This window comes from Trichoplusia ni, chromosome 18 (assembly GCF_003590095.1).
Source record: "Trichoplusia ni isolate ovarian cell line Hi5 chromosome 18, tn1, whole genome shotgun sequence".
NCBI lineage: Eukaryota > Metazoa > Arthropoda > Insecta > Lepidoptera > Noctuidae > Trichoplusia > Trichoplusia ni.
Window position 1 is genome coordinate 7,616,624 of NC_039495.1, and position 27,373 is coordinate 7,643,996.

At 36.3% G+C, this 27,373-nt stretch overlaps 1 protein-coding gene across 2 annotated transcripts; it reads left to right on the plus strand.

Annotated features, from left to right (window-relative positions):
- The first annotated feature begins 192 nt into the window (after window positions 1-192).
- On the plus strand, window positions 193-26,461 carry LOC113502763 (carboxypeptidase D-like). Of its 2 annotated transcripts, none has more exons than XM_026884435.1 (22): window positions 193-841; window positions 6,048-6,289; window positions 6,790-6,959; window positions 7,368-7,564; window positions 8,405-8,517; window positions 9,084-9,187; window positions 13,542-13,748; window positions 14,274-14,468; window positions 14,847-14,932; window positions 15,286-15,486; window positions 15,794-15,879; window positions 16,163-16,319; window positions 17,308-17,474; window positions 18,197-18,307; window positions 20,058-20,214; window positions 20,674-21,337; window positions 21,864-22,036; window positions 22,567-22,705; window positions 23,104-23,306; window positions 23,959-24,055; window positions 24,443-24,586; window positions 24,961-26,461. In XM_026884435.1, exons 1-22 carry the CDS (start codon window positions 395-397, stop codon window positions 25,077-25,079), a joined length of 4,179 nt encoding a protein of 1,392 aa, XP_026740236.1. In that variant the 5' UTR covers window positions 193-394; the 3' UTR covers window positions 25,080-26,461. The 2 variants fall into 2 exon arrangements, with proteins under 2 accessions (XP_026740236.1, XP_026740237.1); XM_026884436.1 differs by having other exon boundaries at window positions 194-841; window positions 13,587-13,748.
- Window positions 26,462-27,373: the final 912 nt, after the last annotated feature.

The following is a 27,373-nucleotide window of genomic DNA, read 5'->3' on the forward strand; positions in this document are numbered from 1 at the left end:
GCACATTTAGTCACATTATTTGTTGTAGATGAATCAAAGTGTTGTTGTGCACAAGTGTGTTATGAATAGTTATGATAATGCATAACCGTTCGCTTTTTGAAATAATACATTATGTATATTGAATGAAACGTATCAATAGGGTAAATATTAGTGATAGGTTGGCAATACCATATGATCTGCGTCACCATCACAAAGAGACAGAATCAATGCGTCAGCTGTCAAGGCGTACGAATACCTACTGCTGTTAGCTTTCTTATCATTTTTATATTAATTCACATTGAACGTCGCGCCGATTACGATGTTTACGGCTATAAAGTAGTGTTTACATTTCTGTATTGACTGCCCTCGGTAAATACCCTCGCGCACATGACTAGCTCTCAGTAGCGCTGCAAACATGTTACTCGTTAACGCGTGTGTTTTAGTGTTATTTTCGCTTGTTATTGATAACTGTGCCGCTCGATCTATCGAAGAGATCGACGAGCATTTCCTAGTGCCACTCAAATATACGAGATACGATGATTTAGTGAAGTTAATCAGTGAATTGGAGACGACTTACCCGGATCTTGTTAAATCATATTCAATAGGCAAGTCGGTGCAAGGGCGGCAACTGTATGTTCTACAGATTACTGAGGGTGTGGGCACACCGCACTACGAGCGGCCGTCAGTCAAGTATGTGGCCAACATGCATGGTGATGAGTCTGTTGGGCGACAGTTGGTGATATATTTGGCCCAATATTTGTTGGCCAACTATGGGAAGGTTGACCGGGTGACGCGGCTTTTGAATACGACGGATATACATTTGATGCCTTCATTGAATCCCGATGGTTTTGAAAGCAGTGTGGTAAGATTTTGAGCTATTTTAAAGTATTACAATAAATTGAATGTAATCTTAATAAACCAGTGCAAAACATGATCACACTTGAACAGGTTTGCAACTGGTTTGAGTGTCTTACATAATATTTCAAAGTGTTTGTCACACAATGAGAATTTCCTTATTCAATTATTAGAACATGTATTTCATAAATTAAGTTATTTACCTATCGATTTGAATAGAAAACCTGTCTAAGATTGGTATTTGTATAAATTAGTATTTTGTTTAAAGATATTTGTCATGATAGTCAAGACCCCCATAATATTTATTATAGTTTACATCTGCAATGTAACATTTGTTCTAATAGTCAAATAGTTCGGTAAAATTTTGGTTCAAATTTAGTAAAATATATGTATATTGTTATTGGTATTGCTTTCTGTAGTTTAGATTAAATTAAACATAAACTGTATTTATAAATCTAAATGTTTTGTTAGAATTTGTATAAAAATATCACTGGAATATTTTACCCATTAATAATATGCATATGTTAGTATAAAACTAGTTGGAATTTATTTGATATAATTTTCCTTAACCATGAATAATATAGAAATCTAACTTAAAAAAAAACATGTTTACTTGTCTAACTTATTAACAAAAACCAGAATGTTAATACTGACTTACATACCTTACATAAAAATAATAGCCCAAAATAATTGTGGTCTACCAATACATTGTATAGTCATTATCATGATTGTTGGAGAATGACAGCATAGAGTGGCATTTTTCTTCCATAGGAACAATATTGCTTTAGGATAAGGCTTCTAGGTCAAAACTAATATTATAAGGAGGTAAAGTGGGAGATAATCTCTTGCAATAATTACAAATTAAATTAAACTTTCTTTACCAATATAAAGCTAGTACTGTTATTTGAGTGTCATAGGCTCTTAACAACCTGCCAGATGTAATGGCTTGAGACAGCCAGTGAATAAAGAAATGGAGTAAGTCCAGGAACAGGTGACTGGTTTGAATGAAAAAGATATGAATGAAGGGCAGTTACTGAAAGTACAATAATACAATGCACAAATTTAATCCGTAGATGGTAGAGGAGTTCTTATTAAATTGATAATTATTCTACTTCTTTTACATTTTAAATTACGTAATTTAATTGCAAAAACAAGTGGATGTAAAGCAAAAATGTTGTTTAAATTACAAAAAGCCACCTGAATAAACATTGTGTGGCATGGTGATGGCATAATAATTATATGTACAATAAAGTGTATCGCAAGCCTGTAACTAGATTGGCATGATATGCAAATAGGCTTTATTATCATAGATACAATGTCAAATGAGTTTGGAACACATTTTCTATAATAGCTGAACTATTGTTAACATATTTTCATTGTTTACTGTAGTTGCATGTAAAACCTATTTAACATGTAGTTAGTGATAGCCTGTTAACATTTTAGCATCATATTCTAGGAGGGTATTCTAGAGACATATTACTAACGAGTTAAATCTTTCCGTCATGGGGGTTTATGTAAACTTTTAAGTATTCGTGGATCACACGATGCGTGTCTTACGCGACAGGATCGGTGACATGTCGCGCACGGATAATTTTGACGGGTGACCTATACCTGCTGGCTTTATGAGCACGTTAACTTATTTGAACTATGTCGGACAGCCTAAGCCTACCATAGTAATATCTCTACTTTTAACTCTTTGAGGGTTTTCTATCCCTACCTTAAGACAGATGCCATTCTATTTTGTAATACGCGTCACACTTCCATGACGAAACACAAACGAAACAACTCATTGCTGCTTTGCTCTTATGGATGATATAAAGCCTATAAGCTCAATAAAAGGACTATCTAAAATTGAAAGAATTCTTGTAATTGGACCATTAGTTTTTGCTATTAGGGGCGTTCGAAAAAACAAATAAACTCTTCAGCTTTATAATAATATAACGATAACATAACGAGAGAAAAACGCGGGTGAAACCGCCGCGCTCAGCTAGTAAATGTAAAGTTATGTAACGAGACCATACTTGCGCTACAAAGTCATATTGCTGAGTAGTTACTGGCAGCCTTTCATTCTCGCCGCCCTTATTCGACCTTGAGATACTTTCATATATCCGCGCTCATGTCTACCGTGTCTTTGATATTAAGCCATCATTTGAAAACAATAGCTGTTCATATATTTCTGGGCCCTTCCCTTCTAGCTTCGTGTACTTCGTCTCACTATTTCGAGTTTTTCTCGCAACTAAGATGAAAATTGGTTTGTTACGTGATTATTTCTTTCTTACTTACATATATTGATGTTTTTGACATAAATAGGGCGAGAATAATCTCGCATCACATCCCTTACGCGAATTTTAAGAAAGTATGTTGAATGATGAATTATTTAGTCTTTAGCCTCTCGCTGCGGGCAGTTTTCCCACAGACTTCTATACCTCATTAACTTGAAATATACATAACTGTATTAAGTATACCTTTTTAATTGCACCCACATCCGTAAACATTTCTGAATATTACGCAAAATGAACTCGTTGACAAACCTACTCTTACGTTACGTAACCAACATTTCTTAATTATTATTGTTTTAAATTACGAGTATTTGTTAAACCTGCTTATACTCCACACGTAATTGCCTAAAGCAATAGGTTATGGGCCTGTGAACAAGTTACATTTCTCCTACCGTTGTCCAATCGCTCAAATGTATAGTCAGTGCCCCAATTCTGCTATTTAAAATGGCCGATGAATGAATGGAAATTGGATTAAATTTGACTCTATTCGTATTCTCCTAAGCATTTCGCCAACACACTCGCTGTCAATACAATGAATTTTAGCAGAATTATGGCCATTTACCTAAAAAGAAAGTCATTCTGGTACAATTCAAGATTTCTTTTTTAATGCTATAGTGACGTTCTTCCGGTCCACCCTCTAATGTCTTTACTTAGTCCATAAATTATTAACAAACAATATTTTATCAACCTTGTACGCTTATGCGGATTTCATGCGCAGCTCACCATGAAATTAACGTGAGTTTAGTAAATTATGTCCACATTACGCATAGAGAAATATGTAAAATACCTCGCCGATAAGGATTCTAACAGCCGTATTCAAGAAATGTTTACCTAAGGTGTCATTCTGTCTTTGTTGTTATTAAGTAGAATGTAGAGACAGACATATTAGACCGACACTTATTCATAACGCTTTCGTTAGAACATTCTGGGATATTCGAAATTTGATAAAAGTTTGGGAGCGGAATTACAGCCTAAAATTGTATAACTATCACATTTAGTTGACCAAAGTCTTGCAGCTTTTTGATAAATTTTACGGTCTGTCAAAAGGTTCTTATAACAATGGACAGATTAAATAATATTAAATAAAACACAGCCTCTTAGCTAGGAGATCAGAGGTTCGCGACGTGGTCAAATACATTACTTGAGATTTTTTGTAAATACGTCTGTTACTTTTAAAGAAGTTTTGAGTGTGAACTGTGAAGTATTTCTTGCACACCCTGACGACTCTTCTGAAAAACGGCCATCACTTATTAAGTATTTGTTATCTTTATAACTGGCCATTATGTCAAAACATCTATATATATATATAATATATCTATAATATACCATTTAATAAGTGATGGCCCTTTTTCAGAAGAGTCGTCAAGGTGTGCAAGAAATACTTCACAGTTCACACTCAAAACTTCTTTAAAAGTAACAAACGTATTTCCAATGGAAGGTAAACGCTATGAAAATAGAGGTACGGCTGAATAGTAAACACGACGATTGTTTGATTTACTTACTTGTAGGTTCTCCAATTAACACCTACAAATTGAACGAGTGCTTGCTTCTACAGTTATACATAACCGTAGTTTAGCTTATCAACGTTGTAATTGGATCAAGTTACTGCACTAACGTCAGTTACCGTGTGTCATGAATCTGATCATTTATTAGCTCAGTGCAATCTCTCTATCTATAAAAAAGACTCCCGCATTAAGGAATCGAATCCTTGTACCGCGCGGGGTTCCACTAACATTCAAGGCACATTCACAAAGTCACCCAGACTCAGGACAAGCATTCGTGGATTACGCGAATGCTTTTCTTGCGCAGAGATCGAAGCAGCGACGCATCGCGCTCTGTGGGTTCGGTATGGTGACCCAAACCACTCGGCTAACCAAGCTTTAAAAGTTTCTCTCAAATACCTTTTCAAGGAACGACTATAGCTTATTTAATATTTCTTTGGCTGTAGGTTATTTACAATTTATCTAGGAATATTAAGTAAACTATTCTTGACCAGGTTGCGAACCTCTGACCTCCTAGCTAAGAAGCTGTGCGATAACTTTGGCTGAATCTATTTAATTATTATTGCAGTTGCATGTCCAATAGGTCGTTCACTTTAATGATAATGAGACGTTTAATAAATGCATACATAAACACTAAAACTTTCCACCTACGTACGTTAAAATTGACACAATATTGTACCTTCGCATCCACAAGCTAAGGTCTGATTTTAATTGAAGTGTAAGCGAAATAATTGTATGTAGTTGTACTTCGCTAATCGATGCAATTATCAAGTTCATTCAGTAGCTATGTACTCGTACGATGTGTTTGTAATTTGCGAACTCTCATGTTATTGAAATACTGTTATTTCAACTTCAAGAATATCTGGGCGCTTGGCGTCACTTCTCCAAGCAGTGTTGATGCTGGTGAGAAAGAGAGATTCCTCTCTACACCGGCGCCTTGTATTGCGCTGTCACGCTTTTACAATCATATTATTACTTCAGACGTAGTAGTCGATCTTCTGAGTAACACTTAATTCACTACGGTTTGCTACCGTAGACGTGATAGAAAGTAACTGTACATATTCATAAAACGAATTATTACTTCGCAATTTTAAATCTGTTTTCTTTGTCTCGCAATTTCTTGAATATTTAAACAACATTATGCATAAAATCCTATTTTTCAACAAAAAATATTATCCGATCTCAACCTCCTTGGAGTAAATCAAAACGTGACAGACGAAAGCGTTTTGTCAAACGTATGTGATTATTTACTCCGCGCTGCCATTGCCGAATACATTTCGCGATATAAATCTATAGTAATAAATGTATATGTAAAGATACTTGCTATGATAAGCCATCGAAATTGGCTAGGAGAGCTAGCCTGAAATTTGTCGTGTAATAAACGTAACATCTATTCATGTTATGTAGGGTAACATGCCCTTTGCCCTTGCAGGAGGATAACTGTGAATCTCTGAAGGAGTTCGTTGGGAGGCACAATGCTAAAGGCGTGGACCTCAACAGGGACTTCCCGGACCAGTTCGATAAGAACAGGTCTAACGAAGACGAGTACTTGTATGGAGGGCGGCAGCCTGAGACCGTGGCGCTGATGCGATGGGTGAACAACAAGCAGTTTGTGCTGTCCGCCAACCTGCATGGAGGCGCTGTGGTAGCCAGCTACCCATACGATGATAGCAGGTTTGTGGAATATTTTATTACATATATATTTACTGAGTATTTACTTCACATGTAGTGTGTAGACGGTAGGAAACAGTGCTACTTAAAGAATAGTGTCCGGCAAATTAGTTTTCAAACGACGTTAGCCAATTGTGCGGCAAAAACAGACTGATTGTCTCCAGTGAATGTCAAGGTTTATCCACAATTCTAAAGACGTAATAAGTGTTAATGCTATTATTGTTTCGTGCATTTTGCTATTTCGAATCTTGTGGAAATGTCGAGCTCTTACAGTCTTCAGGTTTGTTAAAAAATTGAGTCTAAATCTAAGCTCTTTTTCTCACGATAAAGGATTAACTCGCACGAAACATTTGATTAAATAATTCCAAATAGCGATCTTATAGTTAATCATAAAGAATATTTATTTTTGTGGCAATTCTGTGCGGATCGCGCATCTCTGAAATAGAGATAGAAAGATATTCCTCGCCTTGTCTAAACGAGTCTTTACTCGATTTCCTTTACAGTACGGGACAGGATTGCTGTGTGGACAGCCTGACACCAGACAACTCCCTGTTCAAACATCTCGCTTCGGTGTATGTCGCTCACAATGATGACATGAAGGCCGGCGACGCCTGCCCACCAGAAAGCTTTGATGGAGGAATCGTTAACGGCGCCAATTGGTACGCCGTTCGTGGTAAGAGAAAAACGTGAAATTTTCCTCATTCAATTAAGAACTCTTTTCTGATCGGTTACAAAGCTTCTATTCTTTTACTTCGATGAGATATTTAACTTTTAAAGCAATTAAAAAATTGTAATAGCTGACACTGGAAAAAAAATGACTGAAACCACGCCAAATGAAGTTTTTACTTAAAATGGAAGATAAGCTTACAAATCACGAAATAACTTCTGTTCAGCAGAAGTATACATTATTCCATTCTTACAGCCATCTAGAATTTTAAAAATGATGATCTGTAATGCCTATGGGCTATTTACTTCTAAATTCTAATTAACAAGGTAGCATGACAAATAAGGACTTCCTTTTACTATTCCTCTTTCCTGTCGACTTTATGACCATCTTCCTTACCAAAATATCTTCTTCCAGGTGGCATGCAAGACTACAACTACCTCCATTCAAACTGTTTCGAGGTGACCTTCGAGCTGTCCTGCTGCAAGTACCCCCCCGCGTCGCAACTCTTGAAGTTCTGGCATCAGAACAGAGATGCGATGATGTCGTTCATGGAGCAGGCGCACATCGGAGTCACAGGGGTCGTTGTTGATGAGGCTGGTGAACCTGTTAAGGTAGGCGTTAATTTGATAATTTATTGCAGGTAAAAGGCCTGTTTTCTTTCTTCCACCCTGTAGAATTGGAAATTACTAATTTAAAAAAATCTAGCTATTAATTGTTGTAGGTAAGTCTTGGACTAAGTGTGAGGACAAGCTCCTTAGAGAAAAAATCGATTGTTGTCTCATAAACATTTGTAGACCTATCATTTATTTATTTATTTAATTATCACACTAATCTACCATTACAGGTTACTTAACCTAATGCAAATGCATGTTATGCCTAAACGAATAACGTACTGAATGTTTCCTTTTAGCAGGGTCTTTAGTGATAATTTACTCCATCTTAAGGTCTTAGGTAATATTATCAAATGGTAACTGTACATTTACCTTGAAAATAATATCATTTTTAATTGCCTCTGATAAGATACATCACAATCATAAAATTTCGCTAAACTGTATTTATGAAATTTCCCCATTTGCTCTTTAACTTAAGATGACAATCACTAAAAAGTGAGCAAGATGATCAAAATTAGATTAACCAAATAACAGAAATGCTTAGTGACATTCTTTTGATGCTTAGTGAAACTTTGAACTGGTCTAAAAGTTATGGACCAAGTCATACGGACCTTTGTAAATTTTATTTATGGGTACCAGACCAGGTCAGGTTGCTTATCGACATAATAAATTTTAAAATTGACTTCTTTCCCAAATGTAAAGTATTTTTTCTTATATAACGTAAACATAACAGCAATATTTTGTGTCGGCAATGAGTTGCAATACTTCGTGCATAGTGGTAATACCCTAAATGTCCCTTAATACTATTATTATTATTTTTCACACCTGGTTCTTTTTAAGAATGCTCAAATCAAAGTGGATGGGAACGAGCACACGGTCCGCACTGCAGAGCGCGGCTACTTCTGGCGCATGCTGCTCCCTGGACAATACAACATCACTGTCATCGCTCCCGGGTGAGTAATCCTTACTGACATTTTTACCATATCGACACTTAACCTTACCACATAGAAGTCTCATAGCAGAACTCTTCCTGTTCAGCGACATGTCTTACAAGTTGTAGGACTCAGTCCGTCATTTAACGATTACTTATGACCTGCTACTGGTTACTAGCGATGGACTTCTGAAAGTAGGCTTGAAATCGTTCCATTTTGGTAGGAAGCACAGATTGAAGTCGTTCGCAGGCCTCTGCTGCGTAACTCCGTGAACGAATGCTAAATTGCAAGTTAACTCTAAGCAGCTGCAGTTTTTCTGGCGCTTTCCATAATGTGAATAAATCAATGTCACATTGAACTGACATGAATACCTTTTCCCATTTGTCTTGTAGCTGGTATTTCATTATCTAATTAATTTATGAATATTATAAACTCCTCATTTTTAAATGTCGGGATACCCTCAATAACGAAAGCATCCGATCTTTCAGAAGGCTTCGACGCCTTCGACATAAAACAACCCAGCCTTGTTGAGAACATCACATTGGTTTAAGGTCTGAACAACTCTGACTCACTATTATTTTCGACAGCTACTCCATCCCTCCATTCACGTTAGTAACGGTCCCGGTCAACCAGTCGATCCCGGTCACCATGAACATGACGGTCCACCGGCGCCCGCGCCTCCTCACCGCGGGTAAGTCGCAGCGTTACCATGACAACTCCGCCGTCACCGCCCTCACGCACTTATCGGTGCTGGTCGTCAACCTCTTGCTTGTCGTACTGGTTGAGGCTTGAATAATAATATTTATAATACAACAAGTTTATTTATACCGGTGATGTTGAGCTGAAATCTTGAAATGTTGGAAATACAGCTTTTTCTTGGGGTATTCGTTATACGTCGGCGTATCGTTATGGAGACAACAAGGTAAATAATTGAATTAAAAGAGCCTTGCATGCCTCTCTTAAGAAAAAGTTGTTCTGATAAAAATACTGGGTGATTTATTTTCCATTTATACAGAGGCTAAGCAAGAACACATTTAAATCTAACCCCACCAGTTAATGACAGCAGTGAATGACAGCTGTCACTTTTTCATACGTCTCTCAGAGATGTTCTGATTAAATAAATGAAGGTATAAATAAATTTGTCGTATTATAAATTACAATATTCACGTTTCCATAACAAATCGAAGTCTTCGTTTCGGTGCTGGTGCTCATAAACTATTTATCGTAGTAATCGTGTCTAACATATAATTTCACATGGTTTTCTATTATATGCCGTATATTAAGGAAATATTGAGAAGACAATAGTTTTATTGAATGATATAAAGTAAAATCAATTCATAAACTATTTCTATTGAATTTAATAGATTTCTGAGACTTCTTTTGTGACTAATAAGTCTAAATATTCATTTTATTTACAAGTTTTCTCATCTTTAGCTTTCTCTATGGATTTGGATGGATCAATAGTGTAAATATAGACATTAAGTGCAATGAGTTCCAATTAGTTTAATGGTCCAATATGAGGTACTTATTCCGCAAGGGTAGATTAAGGCCTGTTTACACGGACTGGGTTTATGCCTTACCTTTAAATCATTATAACAAAATTTAAAAAGAAAAAAATATACAAGCACCAAATAACTTTAATGTGTTTCTATGTCGTCATGAAACCTTTCGTTCGTGTAAATTTGTTTGTCTTTATTATAGATCATAAATACATTTATACGTAATCATTTTGTGGAGAAAATATCAATTACTCAACTTTTAATAGTACGGGGGTCCCGCTACCACGTCTTAAAGTAATATTATAACGGATGTGGAATAAGAGAGTGGATAGAGTAAGAAATGAGTATGTAAGGGGAGGTATGTAAAGGGCGTTTGAAAGTGGTGTTGAGTATGGACGTGGAAGGATATAGGGAAAGAGGACGACCAAGGAAAGGATGGATGGATTGTGTGAAAGACGATATGGATGCAAGTGTGTGAGAGTGAAAGTGTGAGTGTTTCTTGTGAGATGGCGTCAGATAGAAAGGTATGGAAGAAGAAGACATTTTGCGCCGACCCCAAATAATAATTGGTATAAGGGCAGGGGAATGATGATGTGATGGAATACGAGCGAGTAGCGATACGGGGCTAAGAGCGGCACATCTCTTTTAAACCCAGAATAATATTTCTTTAAGACATGGCGGTAGGCCGTAGCGGCTAAATGTTGCATTTATTGCAACCGCAATAAGAACTATTTTTGCGTGTAGATCGTGAGAATTTGAGTGCTGATATTTCTTCTATGCCACACTACTATGTGAATAATCCAAAAAATCTTCTAAACTAACAATCATGTACTTTTTGGTAAGAAAACTGAAAATGTGCTTTAAATCTTTAACGATAAAGTCTATAATAGATTATCTAGGAATTTAAGCAATACAAGTGCCGATAATATTTCATGGTTTTGGTTCGATAAAATGTGAATCGTGAACAAATTATTTTTAATTAACTATGTATTGGTTTATTGACCAGTTTTAATGAATTTTATAATTTAAGGTGTTTTTATTAGAAAATGTACTTTATTCTTTTTGGAATATGGTTTGAATTGTCTTGCTCATGTAGTGTCTAAGCAAAATGATAAATTTGAAACTTAATCATTATTTGGTCGTTGGAGAAAACGAATTTTAAACCAGTGAAAAAGTATTCATTTGAATGTATTGGTATTATTTACATTTTGTCAGTAAACGTTACATTATAAAGACTCGTTAGTTAAAAATTGTAAGGCTGCGTCTTATTGTTCCAATATTGTAATACTTACGACAAATTAACGATCAGATTATTTATTTATTTTACTTAAAGTACATTTCAGAACACGGTATGATTGACGAAAATAAAATGAATTATACTATTTTAAAAATATTGTATTAAGAATTGGTCTCAAATAATGTGGACGTAACTTTACAAAAACTCTAATTTATTTGAGAAATATACAGAAATTAAAAGTTCACGTTTCTTTGACTGTATATTTAAAAGTCATTATAAAAGTCTGTTAGTATATTTACGTGCCAACTAAATGGTTAGTAAACAAAAATCTCAAAATTGATCTCGCTAATGTTCTTAAACTATTTAAATTAAATTAAAAATAATAATTCTCAAAATTAATTGTGATTTTAAAGTTAAGAATTGGGTTGTGTATATTTTAATTATAAGTGAATTGATTTTATAGATATGAACATTTTTACGGTACTTTACATAATTATGAAAAACTGCACAGATAGTAATGAAAGGTTATTGAATATAATTAGTACCAGTAGGCATAAATATTTAAAATACTATTTCATAAATTCTATAGTATTTCAGACCGAAAAAGAGTGACCACGTTTGTACATATGTAATAACTGATTAATGTTGAATATTAAAATTAATTAATTTTTAAATTTCACTTATTTACCAGATATTTCTATCTCACTCTTTCTTAGTGTCGTTTTATTAAGAGCAAGTGAGACAGCTCGATCTGATAAAAATAAATGATGAATAAAGGGCTCCTATTTGCTTTTACAATATTTATTTATTATTCCCACGTTTTTATACACTCACTTTTTTGTTTGTCGTTCCGGTTGGATCAACTGAATTTTGAGGCACTTCCCGATAAGCTAGCAAGCTGAAATTTTCAAGGTAGCTTCAAACCCGATGACAATGCAATTTAAAACTATAAAAACGCCTGGACCGATTTTGATAAAATTAAAATGGAGTGGCATTTAAAAACGTGGGATTTAGATATTTTAATTCTATTAATTTGAATGTTAATAGTTCTCAGTTACCCTATTTCAAATTAATTGTAAACGACTGTACCAAAATGTATGATGTATGTACTTGTGCATAGATCGGCCAGTTTGGCGTTGTATATGAACAATAAACGTCACAGGTAAACGTTATCTAATGATTTGTTTTAATTAATACCTTCTCTGTATATATATATTTATTGACAATGAGTTTTGTTTGTCTAAACTTGATATACAACGTGTAACAGAATAAACGCAAGACCTTGAAAGCTGTCAACCACTTTTACTGTGAGAGCAATACTGTAAACTCAATAAATTTTTGCTGTTTAGTACATTTTATCGAGACGTGCGCCAAGATATTATGTATGGAGCTTTCCAATTTATTAATTATTCCAATAATATAAGGTGTTTAAAATTACGAGTACAATGGCCCCGTGGTTTTGCTTTTATTCTGATACACATTGTATAAGCCTGATTTAAAAAGTGCAACAAATTTTCAATGAATTTGGAGTTTGGAAAATTTGGAATTTCTGTATTTAATAAGATTTCAGTAGAGGCCTATTGTTTTATATATCTAATTGTTTTCTTGCTTCTTACTGCTTATGTTAAATATTAGATTTATAAGCTGTATAATAACAAAACTCACTGTTACAACTATTAATATTTTATTTTGTTTTGGATTGGTTGATTGCCTTTTGGTTTTTATTCTGCGTTAATTTTTTGGGTGCATTGTTTATTGGTTTACTTTTTTTGGTGGTGGTTATTTTCATACCTTTCTGTTGTACGCTGTTGATTTGCCCTTTTGATATGTGCTTTTGTTTCGTAGACCGTACATAAACCACCTTACTTCTTCACAAAGCCTTGTAGACCGAACACTCATCTGTTGCTTTTCAAAATTATTTTAAATACTGTCCGTACCGGTATGTTGCATGGCGGAATTGTTTTAATCAGCATTCTTTTTGAGTTTTTCACTTATAAGAAAAATAAACAGTTGACACGATTGAAACGTGTTTGTGGACGTTTTTAACACATTTTCACTAATGTATACAAAGTTCATTATTTAAATTTACGCATGCTGATGCATAAAAACTTATACAAACAGCGATACGCCTACAATAAATAACACAAAAAAATACATGATAAAAAACATATTAAAGTCTCTAAAACACAATTCCTGACTGGAATAAAACATTCACCAAACATAGAACCAAAAAAAACAAAACACCACACAAAAAAACATGGCCGCCAACAATGGCGGCACCATCTAACGTCAAACGGGCAAATCTCCAGTGCACGAAAGGCGCGCGCGTCACGACATCGACGGTATTTCCGCAGTGGACTTCTCGCATCACAACTACGCGAAGATGGAGAGCTACCTGCGAGAGCTGCACGAACAGTACCCGGCCATCACCAGGCTCAGGAGTATTGGCAAGTCGGTTGAGGGCAGGGAGCTGTATGTGTTTGAGGTGACCAAGGATCCCGGAGAACATAAGGCTGGTATGTGTGATTACTTATATAGTTTGGTTAAGGATTGGCTCGAGTTACAATTAGGCTTGTACTTAATATGCATTTTCTACGATATGAGGCAAAAAATGAGGGTATTCTGTTGCCAGTTTTTACGCAATGCACATGTTTTGCGAGCCTTATAAGTTCCGCAAATCATCGTAGCGACGTTTTTAACTATTTTTGTACTGCCTACTGCAAATAATTAGTTAAATTTATGTACAGTCACAAAAAAGGGCGCTGCTTGCGCTACTTCGGAGGAAAATAATACTAAAGATCACATTAATTGTTGTGACTGCACGTTACCTGCAAGTTACCACGCTAAACCCACAGTGCGCGACATGTCGTGGGTTCAAACCCTGTGTAGAACAAGCTTCATGTGATCCACGAATTCTTGTCCTGATTCTGGGTATCTTAGTGCATGTGACTTGAATATTTGTGAAACCCCCAACGACACAAAGATTAAGTTCCTTATTGCGGGTCGTCATTTTAAAGGCAAACATATTACCTACTCGACAGGTAAACCGGAGTTCAAATACGTGGCGAACATGCATGGTAACGAGGTGGTCGGGCGGGAGCTCCTCCTTCTGCTCGCTAAGTACCTGTGCCAGCAGTACGTGGCCGGCGACCCTCGGATACAGACCATGCTCAACACCACCAGGATACACCTCATGCCCAGCATGAATCCCGACGGCTACGAGAGGGCTGAAGTCGGTAAGTGGTGTTTATGACTTTAGTTAATAGTTCATCATCATCATTATCTGCAGCCTTTGTCCTCTCACTGCTGGGCATAAGCCACTCCTTCCAACTTTCACCCAGACTCGACCCGAGACTAACTATATCATCGACCCAACTTGTTGAAGGAAGAACGAGGCTTCTTTTGCCTTGCTTTGTCCACCATTCTATCACCGCTTTAGTCCACCTTCCGTCACTTCGTCTGGTCAAGTGGCCTGCCTCGCTTCATCACTTCAGCATCGTTGGTGTGGCACCAACGTCTCGAATTTTTCTTACAACATTACATTTTATTTAGTTACAGGAAATTTTATTTTGGTGGAGAAAAATCTCATCGCAAAACATTTTGTAACATTCCAGGCGATTTCAGCAGTCTAAAAGGAAGAGGCAATGCTAACAACGTCGATCTCAACAGAAATTTCCCCGATCAATTTGGCGACACGGCGGTAATTATCACGACTAAATTTAAAAAATTAACAGCGAAGGTATTCGTTGTGAAAGGGGGTTTCAACAAAAAGATTAAATTCCACAATGCTATAAAAAAAACTTAACATTTGAATGCAAATAGGTCGGAAATAGATTTAAAAAGTGGCCCTTACAGTTTCTGCTATACCAAGTCCGATTTCTACATAGAAGAAAATTTGTGTGAGGAGCGTAGTTATTTATTCTGAGTCTGGGTAATATGATAAATATCACTCAGACTCTTTTATATGTATGATATTAAATAAATAATAAGTATGTTGATCAGTAAGAGAGGCCATGTTTGTAAATGTAAAATGATGCATTTTTCTTCTTTCAGGACAATTCGTCTCCAGAACCGGAAACGATAGCAGTAATGAATTGGTCGTTATCTGAACCGTTCGTGTTGTCAGCTAACCTGCACGGAGGTGCCCTAGTGGCTAACTATCCGTACGATGGCAACCCCGGAATGAGAAGCGGTCATGAATATCTCACGCCTGACAACCCTGTGTTCTTGCATCTTGCTCATACGTATTCCGATGTAAGTAGACAATTTAGCATCTCTTTGCTTTACGGCAGAAATTTACAAAGATACGCTTCTTTGAAGTTTATAATGGAGGTTCGTGTCGTAACGATTTCGTAAAAATTTACGAAAAGAGAAAGAAAAGAAGTGACGTTACGCGTATGTTCCATTCACTGTTATTTTATCAATTTATGTTTGATACAAGATAACAAGCGTGTACATTATTATTCATTAAATGGACTGACAAAAATTGACACTATTCACATCTGTTCTCAATTCTCATAAACATTTGGAGTTACTATTAAACTAAACTTAATTGTTTCAGGCACATCACAAGATGCACTTAGGGGAACCATGTAAGAACGTACCCAGCGAAACTTTCCCTGAAGGCATCACTAATGGTGCTAAATGGTATTTATAATATTCCACAACTTTCACACAACGCCATCTTGCCTCAAACTCAACAAAGCTTGTTTTATAATTACTGGACAACTGATAAACATACTTATATATTTCTAAATACATACATATTATTGATAAATTACACCAGACACAGAACAAATGATTGTGCTACATTTATAGGTAAACAATTTTGGTATGTCTTTATGTCTAAAAGTTTTCTATAAATATAAAATAATGAATGATAAGGATTTAATTGTATCAAGTACTTTTACCAGTTCCAAAAATGTTCTAGGTACGTACTAGCGGGCGGCATGCAGGACTGGAACTACTTATACACCAACGATATGGAGATCACGCTAGAGCTCGGCTGCTTCAAGTTCCCGCCCCCCGGCGACCTGCCCACCTACTGGGAGGATAACAGGGAGGCGCTTCTGGCGTTCATAGAACAGGTAATAGATTCTACTGTGTTGGGAATAAGGTCCAATTTACATTGTCTCGAGATCATGCTAGATCTCGGCTGTTTCAAGTTCCCGCCCCCTGGCGACCTGCCCACCTACTGGGAGGATAACAGGGAGGCGCTTCTGGCGTTCATAGAACAGGTAACTCTATTGTGTTGGGAATAAGGTTAAATTTACAATTAACGTCAAAACGTCAAGCCATGAAATAAATGCATGTTGCATACGTGCAACACATTGGAGTGACCGACATACCTTGTATGACTCGCAACCTTGAGTAGCAGTGAGCCATGTCTATCAAAAGACCGATGGCAGTTAGAGCATACGAGTCTTTGAGTGGTGAATCGGCAAACGCAGTGTAGGTCGCCCTACATATGCCTACGGCCTACGTTGGACCGATGCTTTACTACAGATTTTGTTCGTCAAATTCCCTATTGATTAATTGATTGATTCAACACGTTATCCTTACTAATATTATAAAATAATGGAAAGTGTGGATGTTTGGACGTTTTTTACTCAATTACGCAAAAACGGCTGACCGGAGTTGGATTTGGCATGCATATAACCTTTGAGCTAGAAAAGAACATAGCCTACCTTTTATCCCTATTTCTTAATTACTTCGCGAGGGAAAATTTAAAATATGTGTATAACAACAAAAGTCTTAACATATATCTTTTGACCACGCGAATGACATCATGACATGAATCGCAAGCAACAGCTAGTTTTAAATATTCGTGTAAAACCACCTATTAAATAATGTGACGGTTTACTCACGCGTATTTATTGGGGTAGCCCGACTAGTTTCGGACCTAACCGGAGTCCTTAAACATGAGCAGACGCGGCGGGATCGCGAGTAGACTCGCTACCCCGGCTACCCCGATAAATACGCGTTAGTAAACAGTATAGTGAATCATTCTCACGATAGTTACTATCAAAATAAAACCATCTAATATAAATTTCCCCATGCCTTCCTACCTCTCAGGTCCACCGCGGCGTCCACGGCTACGTCCACAGCCACATCGGGCACCCGCTGGTGAACGCGACCATCCGCGTCAACAGCATCGCGCACATGGTCCACACCGGCAGCTACGGCGACTACTGGCGGCTGCTCGAGCCAGGGACCTACAATGTCACTGCTATGAAGGAAGGGTTAGTCATTTTCGTGTTTCTCAACGGCCGATTGGATTGTAACGTGGTGTTAGATACCCTAGAATCATACCAATATTATTAATACGCTAATATGAGTGTTTGTGTATGTGTGTGTGTACATTTGTTACCTCACGCCCTATATTTCCGCGGTTTCAAACCCCGCTTATAATGAGCATTCTATGTGCATATGATTTGAATGCTTGTGGATTACCTGCCGAACGGAAGATAACTAGGCTCATGGTTTAGGCTCCTCAAGCCTGTAACGAGTTCGATTCCCGGAAAAATGGAAAAAGAAATATGAGCTGTCTTCGACAAGAGTATAATGCCCTCTTGTGTGAAAACTGGAAGTCAACATCAAAATTCTGAAATATAATACATTTCCTTGCCCCACTGTATTAGAAAAACCCTTTACTGCCATTCCACATCTCTCTCTCTCTTCTGGAACCTATTTCTGCTATTATTTACCATGGCCGATGATTTGTATTGTGATGTATTTTGCCACGGTAATTTGGAATTGGAAATTCTGTACGGGGCGGAACACTCACTGTCAATGCAATTGACTACCAATTATTGTGGTGGCAAAATGCTCAGGGGAATACGAATAGTGTCAAATTTAATCGAATTTTCCAGTCATTCATAGGCCATTGTAAATTGCGGAATTGGGGCCCAGGCCTGTAATATTTTAGTCTATAGTAAGCTAATTTAAAAATCATTATTTCCAGCTACGAAAGCGTAACAGAGCAAGTGACAGTACCAGCTTCAGGATCGATCAGCGTCAACTTCACGCTCATGGCGGACGATCCCCAGCACTGGTCATCGGCCTACGACTTCCGGTGAGTTTACGACCTTAAACCAGTGACGATAAGGCTCAATATACTCTGTCACTCGCTTCACGACGCTTGTACTGTGTTTTGTATTATTATTTTCTTTTAAGCACGCAAATGTGAATGTTTTGCGGGATTACGTAATAAGGAATGTCATTTTATATTATGAAAGTAGTATTTTTTTAATTGTTTGCGTTTTGTGCACGTTTTTCAGTTGTTCAAAATTGTTTTTGTGCGATATAGAGTCTCCATGCCATTCCTTATTCAATATCCCCGACCAATAACTCCTTCTAAGCATCATGTTACACATTGCTAGTATTTTGGCTTATTTTTAGTACTTATATTTTTATTTTTTATTCTTAATGTAATTTTATTTGCTATAAGCGTTTTAAATTTAAAGGCAATCGAATTTACTTTAATTATTTGTCTATAAAAAGACGTTTATAAAATAATTTTAATCGGCAAAGTCTGAATTGGTCTCTTTTTTATCGATACTGAGTATTCCAGTAATTTTTTATTAATATAATAACATTATTTCTAAACGATTTTAGTCATTTTATAAGCTTTATTTTTTAGTATTGCTCTCTTGTAATATTTTTTTATGGATTTGTTTAGGTGCCTTCCGTCCAGTCTGTTTAGATTTTTTCCCTGTCTCAAATTTTAGGGAGCCGTTTCGCTTTTCCTTAATCAATTCTAAAGTGGAAACAAACGTTTAATAGTTTAAAGGCGCCTAAACACCAAAACTCAAAGTATTTTACATGACAAACAATTTTCGAACAAACTCAATTTTAAAAGATAGTCTTTTTGAGATTAAGTTGCAATGGCAGCTCCATAGTTTTAGAACATTTGTTTTACATTTTCTATGTTTTTTTTATTCTTAATCTCTTGTCCCTTTCTAACGTTAGTTTTTATTTTAATATTAGTGTACGTCACAATGTAAATAACACTATATATAACATTTTATTAATAAATTGTTTATGCACGCAACCGTGTTGTTTTTTGCACTAACTGTAATTTGTTAATAACATTTAATTAATTTGATTTTTTAGATATTGCTGTAGTGGGTTCGAATCCCAAAAAAAAATATTGTTAACTTCTGCATGTTCCACACATAAGCATGCGACTCTAAAGTTAAATAGCACGTACGCTGCAAGGAAATAAATATACTAACTCTTTTTTGTAAGAACACATTTTGAGTGAGACGGAAATCTGTTTTTCGTGGATTCTGAACACTACTCCGGAAGCCGCTCCGTCAGAACTTTTCATAATTTACTTAAAATTCGCGTGACAGTTATTCCAAGTGTATTTAAATCATCAAAAATCAATATTTAGCCCTTTCACGCAGACGTCCAAATGATGCAAATTTAAGTGAATAGTTCTCCTGATGAGACGAAGTTTACGTACAAAAACTTAACCGTGTAGACTTATTGGTTTCGGTCACAATTGTTTCTTTTTATTAACAAAGTTTTGCATGCACTTAATTGAATTATGTTAACTAAATTCTGCTTTGTGACCTGACATAAAACGTTGATAACACTTATTGTATTAAATTGCTAAGCAGTGAAATATAATCAATTTTAGCGAGTTTATATTACGAAGACTATATAATACGGGACCAGATATGACACGAAAATCGCGAGTATGCCCAACGTGTTTGCTGGCTCTTGAACGCACATAAGTGTCAAGTTACGAAGACGTATACGGGGAGCAGATACACAAAACAAACTTTATACTAAACTTCCCGATTCTTTATCACCAGTGTGTTGGACAACGTTATAAACACGCGATACCACTCGCGGCTGGAGCTGTACGCCGCGCTGTCGGAGCTCGAGAACCGCTTCTCTAACATCGCGGAGTTCCGCGCCGGGGACAGCCTCCGGACATCCACCTTCCACCAGCTGAAGATCACTGATGAGGTAGACAACCTTTTTTATGTCGACTTGATTTTGATAAATAGGTGTATTGGGTAACAAAGGAGCTCGTAGCTAAACTAAAACTTCAGCAGTGGATTGCTGACCATCCATGTCATAACGAGTTCTTCCGTGTTTCGGAAGCCACGTTAAATTGTAGGAATGTAGAAAGTGTCAGACTTTCTACATTCCACTACATACAACCAGTCTGACTAAGGAGTAACATGTTGTCCAGATCACTGGGTTGAGGAGGTCACATAGGCATTTGCTCTATAGTATTCGAAGTCTATCAGTTGCCATAGAAACATTCGATTGACGAAAATATGATAAGGCCAGAGACTTTGTATGAGCGTGCTAAGAATAGCGCATTTAATAGAACAATGTTGTGTTTTGATCACAGTATATTATTTCCCATTACAAGTAAAACGATTACTAGTTATGTATTAAAAATAATTTTAATTCCAGGTCGGATCGCCAGAAGAAACAAAATTCCACATCGCGATATGCAGTAGTTTCTACGGCTCTCAGCCCCTCGGCCAAGAAATGCTGATCAACTTCGCCCGTCACATCGCCACAGCATACACTATCGGCGAACCCGTCCACAAGCGACTCCTACAAAACGCCGTCCTACACTTCATACCCAACATAGACATACTATCCGACAAAATTATAAAACAATACGATGATACAGACCACTGCAATATCGACGCTTTGGAAGAGGAATTTGGAGACAGTCTATACAGCTATCTAACAAAAAAAGATTTGAACCCACTTTCAAATTATACGCGAGAAAAATCGTTTATCAACATGCTTGAATCAGAGAAGTACGATGTGATTCTAGAACTTTCTTCAGGTTCCGAGGATATTTTTTACCCGGAAATGTCGAAGAGTTTGTTCGAGAAGTTCGCTCAGACGTACCAGGATAGCAGGGACGCGAACGAGAAGTACCAGTGCAGGAGTAATGGGGTGAAGCATGGGGACCTGATAGATGTGTTGTACGAGAGGTATAACACGCCGGTGATATCGGCTGGCCTGAGCTGTTGCAAGATGCCGGTGAAGGAGGAGATAGCGTGGGTCTGGAGGAATAATCTGCGAGGGATTATGAAGTTTGTTGAGCTGGCTAATACTGGTAAGTTCAGCTTATATAGAAACTAGGTTCAACCATAATACTTTAACTTCTATCTAATTCTTCTCCTTTTATTGTTTTGGCGCGTAATCCCCATGGACACCCACCTTTCTTGCCTCAATATGAATCTTAGCACTCAGTCCACAGGGCGGTGTTATTCAGATAAATGAATAATACAAGCCCAGAGAGATCACACCACTACTATTTTGATTATTGATGACGTATGAATTACAACTGTAACATTGGCTCACCAGATGTCGCACATTGATGCCATAGGTTGTCCAACAAGTGTTAAGAGAAGAAAAACAAAATAAATTATAATTTTAAAATTTATGTGAGTTTAATAGCGATTTTTTTTTTCATTCAAAAGAGGCTATTTTTTCATTTCTGTGCAAATTTCCGGAATGCAAGCCCGTTGGTCTCATCTAGCTTATATTATTTAGAAATTGATATTTGTCCGTGTCCGTGTTTGTATTGATAAAACCAAAACATACAAATACTCTATTAATTAATTCATTCTCCATTCCAGGTGTTGTGGGCTACATAAAGAGTACTGACGGCATGCCGATGCGTGACGCCGTGGTTGCCATCACGGGTATCGAACGCCAGTACCGCGTGACCCGCAACCAGGCACACTACCGCATCATGCTACCGCCCGGCGTCTACCGGGTTATCGTCCGGTGCCATAACTATCACGACCAGGTAATAAAAACAAAAATGTAATAATCTGATAATGATGTGGTCATCTCACCACGCAAAAACCACTATTGTATGTGTGATGGGTCTGGGTGCCTTGTACATGTGATTTAAATGAAATACCCCGTTACAAAGATTAAGAATATTACTGCGGGAGAAGTTTTATAGAAATATCTTAAAATACTCGCTCTATGTGAAGGCCTCATTTTTCTTCGGCTAATCGTTTTACTTAAATTGTCTTCTAAAAGAATCTTATTTAAAAAGTCGCTATTAAGTATCATTCTATGGGCCTGTGACGTACACTGTGAAGAAAAAGACGGAGAGAAAAATACATCACATAAAAACTAAAAAACTTCAAAGTACAGCGTTGTGATATTCATTTATAGCGTGTTTCTCCCGTGCGCACGTCTCGATAAAATGTACCTGAATAAAATAACCCATAGTAAAAATTGTTCATAATGATGAGTATAATAACAGCTTTCAAGGTCTTGCGTTTATTCTGTTACACGTTGTATAAACCCTATCCATTGAATCAGATGCTGACGTGGACGGTAGTTGACGGTGTCCTAAAGAACAAGGACATCGTCCTCCGCCGCCTCAACACGGACACAGTGCCCGGCGGGACCTTCGCGGAGGTACACGTGGAAGAGGACCCCAACGTCGTGTATGTTACTGGTAGGTGTAATAAGGATAATAATGCTTTAGGCTTCCGTTGTTGAAGTTTTGAAAGGATACGACGTTAAGAAGATGTTTGTTGATTTTTTGCAAAGCCTTGCTTATAAGTTTTATTTGTATAAATATATAATTTAATGGATCATATTGTATGGTGATAGCCATTTGGTTAGGTACTTAAATAAAGGTAAACAACCTCGGTGAGTTTCTCTAACAAAATTAAATGTAATTTTTTAAAAAACCCCGACAGTAAATGCTTTTACCCCGCACAACTTTTAAATGGCTCGACTGATTTTTATGAAAGATCTAAGAACACTCAACCCATGTACAATTATCAATTGTCTTACTCATTACACAAAGTTGTAAAAAACTTGTCAAAAGATTATATTATTTTTCCCCAGGTTTAACGCTAGACCACAACAGCGTCCCGCTACCCTCTGTAGCAGTAAGCGTGCATCCTATCGGGTCTAAGATGGCGGTAGCGACCAACGAGAGCGATTCTAATGGCCGCTACGTGTTGACTCTGCCACTAGAGTACAAAGCTAAGGAGGTGTTTGTTAATGCCGCCCTCAGCGGGTACATTACTAAGCAGAAACGTATTGTGGTGAGTACTTGACAACTTTGTTAAAGACACCCGGTCATGTGCCAGAATTGAACAAAAAATCGGACAATTCGACGTGGGTCAAAATCAAGTTCAAAGTAGTCGGTTACAAATATACATACATCCATACAACTGGTTACTGATAGCCAGCCCTGTCACCAAATTAAAGAAAAAATTCTGACCATTCGAAGTGAGTTAAATTCTAGTTCAAACTTACAGGTGAAACTAATTAAAGGGTGGTAGAAGTAGCAGAATTAATATTTTTTGCGTCACTTTGGACTACAAATAATAATTGTAAACTAGAAATAATTAGTGAGTATTATTTAGAGCATAAGATTCAATTTGGTAATGCAGTCTTGTTGTATAATAATTCATGTTAGCTACGAGCTACGAGCTTAAAGCGCGGTGAAAAATAGTGAGCTATAAATGCAAGCTTTTGTAGTAGTTGATAATCTGGACGTATTGCCCAGCTGTATATTATTTTATTCACACTAGCTGACGTGACGATCTTGGTACTGTTTAAAATGAGACTTTCCAAAGTGCACATAGCGTGCAAATTTGACCAAAATCAAGTTAGTAGTTTAAGAGTCCACCTTACTCATAATTTACATGTAAAGATTTTACTTAACATAATTACGATTTGTAAATATTCCAGGTAAGCAAGGACAACGTGACACCAAACGTGTTGTTCAAACTGGAGGGAGACGACTACGTGCTCGGGATGCCCAGGCTCGTGTTCGTCATGTTAGCCGGTTAGTACCATTATAACAAACATCATATTTTACGGGCAAAGGTCCTATGAAAATCTAGTTATACTCCGTTACTGGTGGTGAGCTCCCTTTTTCTCAAGTGAGCTAATCCACGCCAAAGCCATTGTGCGCGACGTATCACGGATTCGAACCCCGCGTAGTACAAGCATTTTTGTGATCCACGCTTGCTTTGCTTGCTTGTTCTGAATTTAGGTGTATTTGTGAGTGTGACTGAAATATTTTTGAAACCTCCCGAAACACAAGGATTAATCTCCGAACAGCAGGAATCGTTAAACAAAAACATGTTAAAAGTGTATTATTTAAGGCCTAGTAAACTGACTTACAATTTCATCCATGACATCCAGTCTAAATCCTTGTGTTCCTACCCAGGTGTGATAGGCGTAGCAGTGGTGACAGTATCGGCGTGGTGCTTCAGCTGCCGCGAGAAGGCGAAGGACTCGCGCCGCCAGTACCTGTTCACGCAGATACCCAGCGACGATAAGCGGCCGCTGTGTGACGATACCGCCACTTATGGTGAACTATCTTATTTATTATTTGTTCTTTATGTACTACGATCATTAATCGTTATTACTCCCAATCCAGCTATAAATCGAAAATGAACTCAAGAGACATAAAATCGGGATAAAACTGATAATCCAGGACATAGAGTGTCTGTGTACCAAATTTCGTTTATATCTGTTCAGTGGTTTTTGACACAAACATACGTACATACAAACTTTGATGTTCATAATAGTAATAGGACTATTGATCAGTTTTATTATACATGGAAACCTTCCTCCTAAAATAATCTGTTTAACTGTGTAATAAACAATTTCACTAAAAACTTCAATATCCCCCAAAATCTATCTTAATACCCAGTTAATAAGGCCTATATTCCTCTTTTCCAGATATCGTACGCAAACCTTACTTTGATGAAGAAGACTTGCCGCCGTCAGAAACAGATTCAGAGGAAGAGATCGTATTACTGCGTTCTGATAGAGAATGGAAACAGGGAGATCAAGAGTAAAGCAACAGTTGTATGACGTCATAATTCTACCAAAAGGGTATTTGACTAATAATAATCTGTTTGGTCCGTCAGACAGATTTATACGTATTTTTCATTAATCATATCATTGAAAATGCAAGGATATAAAAAGCACTTAAGTACCATGCTTAAGTGCTCTTTATCTTCTTGGTGGTAATAGGAGCTAGTCACTTGCTAGCAAAAACGTACTGGTAAGTGACGTCACATGAGATTTTCAATCACCTTCATTTTTGTTTTCGTGATAAAGGAAAAATACACATCGGGATCCGTATATAGTATACAATTTTTTTGTCAAATATCAAGTGTCCAAGCGCTTTAAGAGTGAATAGGTGACTCTTAAAGCGCTTGCACACCAGACGGGAAACGACTCTTAAAAACAACTGACAAAATGAAATCATTTGACCTCAAATACGTTGGTGCTTTGAGTAGCCTAACAGTTTCATTGTGTTAAGAGCTCTTATCAGTGACAAAAGTATTCAATAATACTTTTAATTGGAGAGACGGATATGTGATTCTACTACTATATACGAAACGCGATATACGTGACCTCTTTATGCTTGCACCGTATGGGTCAATTCACACTTAAAAAACAGCGGCCGGTAGCGACTTTATATGGCATATGATTATGAATCCTATCTACAGTTGCAAAAGTTTACAGTCGTTTGAAGGCAAAGGATAGCAAGGCTGATCAGAAACTTGCCCTTACGTTACGGCCGCTGGTGCTCTATCTCTTTCAGTGGAAATTGACCCTTAGAGTATCAGTATATTGCCAACATTAATCAGAGATCAACTGTAGTACTTGTTCATACATGCTTCCTTTATTTATTAGAACTAATGAGAATATATCAGTTAAATAGCATTGTTGTAAAACAATTATAATACGTACAATCTGAGCAGACAGCAAAAAAAGTCTATTACAACAACTACAAATGCTAAATAACTTGTCGAATATTAAAGTTAAGGATCAATCTATGATTATTAAACTACATTAGAAAATAATTCGCAGTTTCTTGTTAATTAAATCTGATTGTGGGCGTAGACTTTTGTTGCTAACTGCACATCATATAAAATTTATTCGCGTAGAAAAACTTTTTTACTATTTTAACTAACTAAATGGTTGTAATATTCGTTGTTAATTTAAAAAGTTAAAAAAAAAATGTAAACAAAATAACCTATGTAATATATTAATTGGAAAGATCTCTAAAAAAAACATCCCATTTGAAATGTATCAGTATTAAAAAATGCATACAAATATTTATTTGAAGCCCACACTAATATGCTCTACATTCCGTTTCAATAAAAAAAAAAACAAATGACCATAGAAGTAAATTAAAAAAAATATGGTCAGATAAAAATATACTAAAATTATTAGTGTGATTACAGTGCAATATTTTTTATTCCGCCCATGTTAAAATTAACATATATTTTTTGACAAAATGCAAAATTACGCTAAGCAAGAAAAACTATGCGCATAATTATTTTGAAATGTCTTGACTTTTTCTGACATAAAATCTTCTTGAATACTACATAATAATGTAAGGATATTTATAACTATACTTAATTAAAAAAACTTATTTTTTACATTCCTTTCTTATTCCTATTTTTGTGATGTTTCCTGCTCCATCTATTTTGGATGGCATAAGTGCCTTGAATTTTATACTATAACTTTACTATAAAACTTATTTCTATTTTTCCAATGAACTATATCATTCAGAATCAATTTAATTTAATTATCTTTAAGAAGAGTACTATTGTAATTGATATTCTGTAACAACTTTATAACACATAATAGCAGTAAGTAAATAAAATGATGTTTAAGTGAAGAAGTTCTATTATGAAATCACTATTTTGTATTTAAATAATATTTATTATATTGCTGTACTGAGTGTGGAAAAATCTTATAAATTGTCTTTCATCTTGGTTAATAAGCCAATTAAAAAATCGATATATATTTGAAACTTTTCCATATCGAAAATAATAATAATAAAAATTTATATTTTATATATTTTTTTGTAACTTTTATAAACAATTTTCAAAACCTATTTCTATATAAATATTGTTTTTATTATTGTAGGCATAATTAGTAGCAATGATGCATTTGTTTTGATATTCCTTTTTTATATTTCTTGTGTTTTGCTCTTATAATATTGTTCCCATTCTTCCATATTGTCGGATAAATGCAAATGCAAAAAATAAACTGCAAAAATACAGGTAAATATTTAATATAGGGCATAATTAGTGAATCTCGTGACAGTAATGGCAATAATTAACGAATT

Excerpts from the sequence above, each read along its gene's own strand:
- LOC113502763 (XM_026884435.1), top strand. The coding sequence starts at position 395 with ATGTTACTCGTTAACGCGTGTGTTTTAGTGTTATTTTCGCTTGTTATT. Across the intron at positions 20,215-20,673 it reads AGCTGAAGATCACTGATGAG|GTCGGATCGCCAGAAGAAAC; the intron begins GTAGACAACCTT and ends TTTTAATTCCAG. Across the intron at positions 23,307-23,958 it reads CTAAGCAGAAACGTATTGTG|GTAAGCAAGGACAACGTGAC; the intron begins GTGAGTACTTGA and ends TAAATATTCCAG.